Source organism: Saccostrea echinata, unplaced genomic scaffold, assembly GCF_033153115.1.
Source record: "Saccostrea echinata isolate AGI-Se365-2 ecotype Australia unplaced genomic scaffold, CSIRO_AGI_Sech_v1 ptg000057l, whole genome shotgun sequence".
Taxonomy (NCBI): domain Eukaryota; kingdom Metazoa; phylum Mollusca; class Bivalvia; order Ostreida; family Ostreidae; genus Saccostrea; species Saccostrea echinata.
In genome coordinates this window covers 7246684-7257500 of record NW_026889806.1, presented here as the reverse complement: position 1 = coordinate 7257500, position 10817 = coordinate 7246684, and the positions used below count along the sequence as shown (strand labels likewise).

At 35.4% G+C, this 10817-nt stretch overlaps 1 protein-coding gene across 1 annotated transcript in view; it reads right to left on the bottom strand.

The window, feature by feature from the left end:
• LOC133174361 (protein inturned-like) overlaps nt 1-7898 on the bottom strand; it is a 17026-nt gene extending 9128 nt beyond the window's left edge. Inside the window, exons 1-7 of the mRNA XM_061309476.1 lie at nt 7450-7898; nt 3757-4247; nt 3434-3519; nt 2494-2697; nt 1971-2077; nt 1363-1452; nt 270-522 (exon numbers count right to left, since the gene is read on the bottom strand). Of these exons, the coding sequence (XP_061165460.1) occupies nt 270-522; nt 1363-1452; nt 1971-2077; nt 2494-2697; nt 3434-3519; nt 3757-4247; nt 7450-7529 (1311 nt within the window). The 5' untranslated portion in view covers nt 7530-7898. The remainder of the gene's footprint in view (nt 1-269; nt 523-1362; nt 1453-1970; nt 2078-2493; nt 2698-3433; nt 3520-3756; nt 4248-7449) is intronic.
• Nucleotides 7899-10817: the final 2919 nt, after the last annotated feature.

Here is a 10817-nt window from a genome sequence, read left to right as displayed (position 1 = left end):
TTCAAACTGAAAGCATTACTTAAATACTTTGCAGTCTAAAATAAAGCGAACAGTGAATCACTAATTTGCATATGTGTTTAATTTTTACTGTTTTCATGGTATTAAAAGACCAACAATGCAATGTAAAAATTTCGAACCATAGCATTATGTCTGTCTAGGAACCATTAAATCTAATCCCCACAATGTTTATTTCATAAATCATTGAAAATTTGTTCAAAAAAGTAAGGTTCCCCCCCCCAAAAAAATGACTGATCAGTACATGTACTTACGCTGTCTGTCGTCAGAAGAGGTACATACGGTATGTGACAACAAAGGCTGGTATCTAAGGAAGTCTGTAGCTTCCTTGACAACGTCTCAGAATGAGGCTGACTCAAACCGAGGCTGTGGAAGAACAGAGCAAATAGACAATTAAGGTCACCATGTCTAGTGGTGTCGAGGAAGGCATCCATTACCGAGTTGTACAGAACTCGTATCAGACGGAGCAAGTCCCCCATCACCTTGGAAACACTCCCATTAGGTATCCTGAAAAAATTACTGACACTTTACAACAACTAAGAACAAGGTACGGTTTCAATACAATTCTTGCCCTGTGATTTTCTTAAAAATGAAAGTGATGTGAAAAAATAAAACTCATGCTTTCTGAATCATTGAAATTCCATGCAGAAAGGTCATACAAATCATTTTTCTCTCATGACCTTCTAAATGCTAATTGTGACGTCATAAACTTGTGCAATTTCCCGTATTTTCTTAAAAAGTTGCAGAAGACACCAATTTTCAATGGAATTTTCTTTCAGATAATATTGTCCACAGCCATCGCCCACAAAGATTTTGAGATATGTGATTTTTCAAAGAATTTTACACAACATATCCAAAAATTAAAGTGGGCGACGGCTGTGGACACTATTTTCTTAAGGAAAATAACCCTTGAAATGAGTCATTTTGAGGCATTTTCTGTTTAAAATAGAGAAATGAATCAAATTGATGACGTCATATTTCCAGAATGGTACTCTTCATGCCATATTCTTTCCTGATTTATCACATTCATATACTCAACTAATATTTAAGCCAGTTTCAAAACTTTTTGAAAACATTAGATTTTTAGGGCAGAATAATGCTAAAACCGTACCTTCTTCTTTATTGCAACATAAAAACAGTATATAGATGAACAAGCCTTGAAATCTCAAAGATTGTTTGCAAAACTTAAACAATTCAAGTGAAAAGAAATACATTAATAATGTTTTTTTTTAGTTTTGGATTTTCACTATAAAAGGTGAATTTGAATTATATATCAGAGTTTAACGTAGAATACAATACACATTAAAGAAAAGGGAGATAACTGGGAAACCACTGCTAATCACTTACTGAGTCTGTTTAAAGGTGAGAAGGAGCAGAGTTGTCTCCTCTTTATAAAATGTCACATTGTACTTCTCCCCATTGTGTTTATAACTGGCTCTGAAAATTAAATAAAAATCAAATATATCAACAAATATCTGTAAAATAATATTTTCTACCTCAAGAACAAGCTTTGACTTCACAGGTTTGTTAACTGTACTTGTTTACGAAAATCCAATAAAAAAATGGATAAAAATTCTATAATGCCAACAAAACAAAAAAAAAAACTCTCAATTCTGGGGTAGTTTAAATCAATAGTGTGTGATTTACTGTTGTAGTTTGGTTGGGACCACTCCTGTGCTGTGTGGTATAGGGTAATTAGTGTCACTTGCTGTTGTAGTTTGGTGTGGGACCACTCCTGTGCTGTGTGGTATAGTGTAATTAGTGACTTACTGTTGTAGTTTGGTGTGGGGCCACTCCTGTGCTGTGTGGTATAGTGTAATTAGTGACTTACTGTTGTAGTTTGGTGTGGGACCACTCCTGTGCTGTGTGGTATAGGGTAATTAGTGTGACTTACTGTTGTAGTTTGGTGTGGGACCACTCCTGTGCTGTGTGGTATAGTGTAATTAGTGACTTACTGTTGTAGTTTGGTGTGGGACCACTCCTGTGCTGTGTGGTATAGGGTAATTAGTGCTCCCCTGAGGTCTGTCAAGGTCGTCTGTGGATACTGATAAACTAGGTCATCCTAAAGGAAAAAAATAAATAAATATGTCATCCATAATGTATTATTGTTTACATTTTTGCAAGGCATCAGAATGTTTTCCAGTCACTAATATATCACCACTCACTTATCCAGTTATCTACACACACATACTGCAGATCTACAAATTTTTGCAGCACCTTTATTTAACAAGATAAATACCTGGTATTTATAAGCAAGAAAAAAATTTCTGATTGCTGGTTATTTCTATATATATTTTATGCTAATAGAAATATGTATGCAAGAATGAAATTTTCATGAGTGGACCGTCTTGCATAATTATGCAAAAATAAAGATCTTGTTAATAAAGGGTGATTTACAGTACACAGGTACCTGTTGTTATAAGTCTGGCCTATCAGTGACTTACCTGTTGTTATAAGTCTGGCCTATCAGTGACTTACCTGTGAAGCTTCTGTTTCAGACTGTAGTTTCTGGAGATCTATAAACATAACACAGTGCCCTGGGGTGGGCTCTGAGCTCTCTGTCCCCGGGGCCTGCCCACTGATCACCTGTACCAGGTCCTGATCCACTGCGGTAGCTCGTAGTGGAGTCAGGACCGGAACCTTAGGCTGTTTACTGATTACTTGTTGTATCACCACAGAAACCTAGAAATATATAGAATCAAATATACTCGAACTCAGAGTACATGTATTTAGATTTGTACTTAAGTACATATAGAAAATTACATGTATTTCTGCCTGATTTATCAACTGAAGCATTGAATAGATGACTTTTATGTGCCACTTTTTGAGGAATTGTAGAGACTAGAGTTTGATGTATTGGAAGCCTGGCAGGTGTGGCAGGTTGACAGGGGATGCTTACTCCTCCTAGGCACCTGATCCTACCTCTGGAATTTCAAGGGGACCATGCTTTATGTCCTGTTTACAGATTTGTACTGTTTGTACATTTTGTTTTTTGAGATCAATCTCTGTTTGCTATCTTCACCTTTTTTCATTATTGCTACATCTACCATAGCCTACATCTATCATAGCCTGCATAATTTTGAGTATCTAGTCCCTAGGTTATGAGCGCTAAATTATTAAACTGAATATCTGTAATGATCATGATAATTGTGTATGTAATGTAGACAGAATTTTCATTTTTACTTTTTGCGAGAGTGAAATAAAAAAAAAAAAAAAAAAAAAAAAAACATGGGGTGAAAAAAACCCTGTATTTAGTATTTTAATTTCAATTACTGGATATAATTCAACAAAATCCACTTATTACAACAAAAATATAATATTCTCTCATAGCTTGAACTCTTTGCTCTTTTGCTCTAATAAGCCATAAAGTTAATATCAACCTATGTAAGTAAGTTATATCTTTTTTAAAATGTTGTACCTCCTCCAAATGAGAAGTCTTCAGCAGAATGTCATCAATGTTATCCCACGTAATCTCTCGGCCATTAATCAGTCGGAGACAATCACCTGTTTACAGAAGAAAAAAAGACTTTCTAGTCCATAAAAATTCCAAAAATCCAAACAACAAAACAAGCCACAATAGATTTTCTCTGCATTTTGTGCAGCTTTTTTTTCAAAGTTTGCACTTTGAGAATGTTGAAAAGCAGCAAAACAAAGTGAAATACAATTTTTTAGTGATAAATAAATGAAAAGAAGATAATTCAAGTTAATAATGGATCTATATTCCATTTAATAAGTTGATACCTATCTGTATTTTTGAGTACTTGGATGCATGGCTGTGAGGCACGAGTCCACGAATACATAGCCTCTGTCCACATGCAGATGTTGATTTAGACGGGAAGTGACCTGGAATAATCCCTATCAGCTCTTTACACAAAGCTCGCCCTAACTGTCCCGGCTTCCTATTTCTGTCAGAAATGTCAAAATTCTGAAGATTCACTTTCTTCACCTTCAGTTTAACTCTGCGTATGCTGTCCATCCTCATGAAATCTACACTGGTGTCCGTACACTTGTGTCCCACTATATCTAGTAGCTCGTAGTCAGGGTTAATATCCTGTCCCCCACTGATGTCGTCATTGTCTGTTCCGTACCCTGTGTCGTCGGTGGAGTGACCATTATGTGGACAGTGGAGGTAATCACATTTGTGCTTCTTGTTTCCAAACAGTTCTAGGACAAACAGGCGGTCATTGTTTCTACACCCAGACAAGTCAACTGCTGTAGGGCCGTTGTATGCACTGAAACATAGGAATAAATATGCAGTCACCTGAACAAGATTTAGGGTAACGCATGACACTCTAGGTTTACAACCACTTACAAAATAATAAAAATGCCTCCACTGAACATTGTGTACTTTACAAGTCATTGTTATATAAACAAGAAAAGTCAGTTAATATGCAATTTTTCATTTGTTTCTTCAAAATTAACTTTAATTTCTATAATAGAAAAACTGTAAATAGTACTTTAAAATGATTTGTATTTTATGCGTTAAAAACTACTACTCTCCACTGCAGTGGTAATGGGTGTATCCTGGTATCTACCCTTTGTAGATTACCTACACATGGTATACCTTATCGCCCGTTAGTGCGACATTATCTTATTGTAAATATAACTAAAGTATTTCTTTAGTTTATCGTGTTTGTATTGTGTTACTGAGCAAACTAAAAAGATGGGACATAAATATTAAGTCCGGGTATTTATTCACTATCAACAAAACTCGAAATAATATTAACGCACACAATTCATTTCGTTGATGTTTCCTTTTGACTAACTGACATTAGACAAACTTTACAAGAATGGAGACATTCGGGGTAAAAATCCAAAAAATCTACTTACAAATTCAATACCCACAATGAATTTTCTTTGCATAGAAATAAAGTTAACAGCTTACTAACTACTTTCCTCAGTTATGACATCACCATCACTTCAAATCGGTCAGTAAAACTAAAACCTTTCCGCAACAAACAGTATGGTTCCGGTTGACTTAGTTAAAATAAAATGAAATATTGTTGAAAGAATGATACGGTAGTTACAGTCTGTTTGTATACTTGTAGGTTTTTGATATAAGTATTCCCTGTAATACAAGATAAGGGAGGGCTTGTGGAAATAGATTGAAAAATTGGCCGTATGAATTGATACTTTTTTCCTAAAAATAAATCGTAATAATGCTTTCAAAAAACTATTATACCGCGCCTTTCCTTGTTTCCTGACTTGCAACCCACCACGCCCCCTTTCCTGTTTAGAAAAAGTTTTTGTTCCTCCGGAACCGGGTATTTAATTCATTTCTCATCTTTGTTAAGATTTTTGTAATGTTTACTCTACTAAATATAATAGTTTACTTTATTTGAAATTAACTTATTGAAAGTTTTCTTTTCTGTCAATGCCTCTTTTGCTGCATGTTTAACCATGGCCATAAAACTCGAAGAAGAAAAAACACGCATTAGGATTCAGCCTAAATGTAGCTATTGTTCGATATTCGCGTTTTCTTTTATAAACAGAAAAAAGTTTGGATAAGAAAACCAACAGTATAATCATTCAATTTGTCTGGACTAGACCCATTGTGACAGCTCGGGCGGGGGTCCTAAGTCATCAAGTCAGAGAAGTTTAAAAGTAAACACTGGTAAGGCCTTAGTGAAGATATGGTTATTTAATGTTTTGTGGAAACTCGTAATTAAGAAAGTGAACCGACAACAGAGGGTGGGGGGGGGGGGTATCCTATTAACTTTGTATATATAAAGTGGTGACCACCTATAGTGTTATAATCTATGAAATAATAATGAAATAATACACGTGCACAGTCTTGTGTCAAAAATGACAGCGACATTTAAGATACGACCAGATTTTTCGCATGGAAATTTTATCTAATTTTACTTAAAATGCAAGAAGGGGAGGGGTATGTCCATTCTCTTGAAATTTAGGTGTAGAATTCAGGAGGTTTTCAAGAAATTATCGTCGCCCACACATTAATCTCCAATGTGAAATACTTTATTAGATATCTGATCTTAATAAAAGTCATTTACAAAATAATGATGAAATTGAGACATGCAGCATAATTATAGGTCTTTTTTATATTTATTATATATTCAGTATGAAAAATATATAATGCTGCTTTTAAATATCTTCAGTTTTCGGAATATTTATTAATTTATTTATATTTATTTATTTAAGACTGCGCTTTGGAGGAAGATAGTGTGTTGTGGAGGGGGAAGGGGTTTTTTTTTTTTTTTTTTTTTTTTTGATTGTTTGTTTGTTTGATTGGTTGGTTTTTTTAATGCAGGAGTTTAAAAAAAATACTTCGACGCTGAAAATATTTAGAATGAATTTTATCAGCTAGAAGTGTTACTATATATACACATTGTTAATCATAACAAGACAGAAACAACGGAACCTGTCACAAACAAGGCTAAAATCCCGGACAGGATCGAGTGCTAGTGATTTGATCAGGTGTATTAGGGCCCGTCTTTGAAACCTGCTTTGTAGTCGATATATAGGTATTCAGAGAAAGAGAGAAAAATCTCAGAGACCCTAGCATTTCTCTGTCAGAGATCGGCAGTGCTGTGTTCCCCCGATACAATAGCTATTTCACCAGTTAGTGGGGGCATGATGTGGTCCACAGCAAATACATTAAGATCGTTACTGACAAAAGTATATCAAGAACAAGCGGTCCCTGTATACTTTCAAGTGATAAACCATTAACACCGAAGAAAAAAAAATTAAACAAATTTGAATATCAAGAGAAAGGTTCGTCATTTGCATTCCGTGGTATTAGTAAATTACATAAAATATCGACAAAAACTCTAAAATATTATGAATAACTTGCCTAGGGCATGAGCTCGTATGAAAATTCATCTATAGATTGATTGATTGATAACAGTACCTAACACACACCTAGCATTGTCACGAACGTTAAGTGCTAGAGAAAGAAAGAATACATCAAAAGAGAAAGGCTTTTAACGAAAGCATTACAAGTAGCTAAAGATTTAGATTTATGCATGACTGGGCGAACCATGTGTCTCCCCGCTACCTCTTTATATTTCAGAAATATGTTACTTTTGGATAAAAATCCCTGGCTAAAATATAGTGGGTTTATGGGATCCTTCAACATATTTCCCTACTTCAGAAATTAAACCCAATAATAATAGAAACTCTATCAAATCTGCCCCTGTATTTAGATTGAATGCTAACTAACTTTTCAAGATATGATTTTGGCTCCTATCAATTGTTAGATAATTAATGAGAATTTTACATTCCCTAAGATATCCCAGTATAATGCGGGATGGACATTTATATACGGGGTAGACTTATCGCTCCCTTTACATACAGACACACAATACTTTAATGGCTTGTTCCCCAAAAGACGTAGATTACTTGTGTTTACCAATAATCTATATATAAGGGTATCTTATCGGACGTATCCCCCCGCTGTAGTGAATTGGATACCTGTTCAGGAGGATCGTGCTGACACTGTCGAATTCCTCTGCCTCCGTGGCCCGAGACAGGGGCACCTGCAGACCAAACATGGACACTAATCACTTCCTGTCCCCCCTGTTCAGGGTTCGGTTTCCTGTCCTATTGGTGTGAATCGTTTGCCTACTCCGTGCGCTATCTCGCACATTTTGGGCACTCTAGGCTGTCCCTCGATCAATCATTTATAGATCAAAAGACTATTGTTTAAAAAGTTAAATTTCCAAAAATTTTCACAACACTTTGAAAAGTTGAAGAACAATTCCTGATTTCGATTTTTCAATAAATAGAAACGTCCCTCCGTTTACTTAAGAGCAGGCTTTTGTGGCGCTAATCCTTGCGCGCAGTTTCGTCCGCTTTATTGCCGAACATTTCCGCAAAGACCGAGACCTGTTTTCTCTATTGTGTCACATTTACGTTCGATTTATTCCATCTTAATTGATTTCCAATAAAGCCAATACTGAATATTCACCAGTGCGTTCAGTAAAACAATGGGACGATTCGCCTTATTCACCTGAGACCAAAAAAACAGACAAAAACTTTCTCCCTATACTTCCTTTATTCCAATAAGAATAGTTATCCCTCCATCATCAAAGTTAAACGAAATTTTGTTGATAAAAAACTGAAGAGGTAAAATTCACGTTAACTATCCATGTATAACCTGTTTTTGTCTTATTACTATGTATGTGGTAAGCATATTGAAAGTATAAGGTATATCGGCGTGACAAATCCCCGCTTTATTGGGGTCCACATAATCATTTAATAATCCTCACCGCGGGGAACACGCCATACAATTCTTCCCACAATCGCCTAATTCTTTTTAACAATGAAAGATAGTTTGTGTATTCGCTGATAATCCTCGTCAATGTTTTGACATATGAATTTTATGTGTTTACCTCTGTCACCCAATTCTGCTGTTTTTAAATGGTCTTCCAAATACCTCACCCCCAGGACTTTTAGTCTTCATACATATATATCTTCTTGGACCACGAAAGGCCTTGTACTTTGTGAATATCGTGACCCTGAGTCAATTAAATCCACGCCAGAAAAATTCACTTTTTAAAGTTCGGAGAAAGTTTACTGTCACAAATCAGTAATAATATCGGCACTCATAAATCATTATATTCCATCTCGGACGTGTGAATTTGACATTAATTATACAGCTTTCAATAGACGGGCACCTTGCTTAAAATCCGCCCCTGTCATTTAGCATCAGTCGTACAGTGTCGAGTTTTCACACTTGTTAATTTTGAGTGTTGAAACATGTCCATTCATTGGAATAATTAATCCTTAAGCTTCATCTTGCTGAGTGACTTTAATCTCATTGTTTTCCAACCCCTCGGTCACAAGCAAGTCGGGAGGGGATAGTTATAAATAAATCAGTACTCAAGGTACTGACCCTCCCTTGATTACAGAACGTCAGAATACCGCTTCCTATCCCCTCGCCCGCCACTGAAATCTTTACATACACACAACACAGAAAGGCGATAATCCAGTAATTACAACTTAACTCAATCTTGATATCTTAGGAAAACTTTGAACCTAAGTTATTTAAAATTAACCGTCTTAAGCCGTTATTTGTGTTTGATTTGCTTTAAAGTGTAGCGCGATAATGCTGGAAACCTTGTCAATATTTGAGCCCGTTTTGTATTAGTGATATGGGGTCTGTTGGGTCGGGCAAAATGTAACGTTTGTGTAGGCAAACATGAAAGCGTGCAGGGACTTTGAGTTCATTAAAATGCCATAAGAATTTAAGGTTCACTTTAAAACAAGTTAAAAGTACATTTTCTACCGTACCTTTATAAAAATGAGCACAACATAGGGTCTTCATTTAGAAACCATGCATTGACAAATTAATGAATCAAATAAAAAAAAGTATGTAATGCTAGAACCCCGCCACTAGATCATAATGTATAATATTTCATAATGAATGTAAATTAAATATGCAAACGATGATCATACATGGCACAGAGTTTTTTATCTATACGTTGAAAACTCAATATTAGTCAACAAAACATTCATATAATTTTTATATGAACTTGTTATTAGATTTTTTTATCTATTAATCACTGATCTTATTAAATTACCAATCTTGTAACCAATTAAGTAGTTCCCTATAATTACCTATAATCCTACATTAATCGTAAATTAATTCATTTACACCTCACTTGAAACCTGAATTAAATTCTCGTACAAACTTGCATTGAAGTGAAACAAATCCGATGAAGTTCAGTTATATTTTCTTTCCAAATATTCGTTCTATATCAGTAATTTCTTCAGCCTCTATAATTTTCTCAATTACTCTTCACCTATTAATTTTTCAGGTTTAATTTAAGGAAAATGCAAACTATATAACAACTATAATTGTGCTAACAGCTGAAAGAAACAAAGGTAAACAAGGACTACGAGGCGCACATCAATGTTATATAAAAGAAAGACAAAAATAAATGTTTGTTTGCATCCTTTAGATGTAACATTCCACACAAGTTTGGGCTGGATAGGACTTGCAGTAACTTGGGTATGGATCTATTATGAAAACGTTTCAATCATCCACAAAATGAAGGTCAATCCAGCATCTGACACAGGTCCGGAAGAGTAAAATCTTCTATGCAAGTTTCTTTCAGGGAGGTCATTAGTTACTTTGAAATAGATATGTTCAAAAAACCTTTACCTGTTCAATCAACTGTAAAATGTAGGTCAGTTCAAGCATCTGAAGCAAGTCTGGTAATGTACACCCCTTTGATGCATCATCGATCAATTCTAGTCACCATATCCCTGAAGTGTACTTGGGAATAAATCTGCTCTAAACACAAATCTATTCAATCAACTGCAAAATGTAGACCACATCTAGCATCTAAAGCAAGTCTAGTAATGTGCAACCCTAGATGTCAGTCATAAAAGTTTGGTCAGGGTAGGGCATATAGTTACTTTGGAATGAGGCCTGCTCCAAAAAATTAACCCGTTCATTCATCCATTAAATTTAGGTCAGATCCAGCAATGAAAACATGTCTAGCATCATCCATGCAGGTTTGTTCCAGGTAGGGCATATAACTACATGAGAATAGTATCTGATCCCCGAACTTTAACCTACTCCCAAAACTTTAACCTGGTCATCTTTACAGAATATATTGGGATAAAACCAGCAGCTGAAACCTGCCTGGTACAATGAAACGTAATCAAAGAGATGCAACATCAATGCAAATCAGATCAGTATTGCTATAGAAGTACTTAGAAAAAAAACTGCACCAAAAAACTTTAACCTGGGACGCCTTTGCCAAATAAGAGTATTGCTTAAACTCCCCCCCCCCCCCCCCCCCCGACTTCGTCGAGCAGCTAAAAACTAT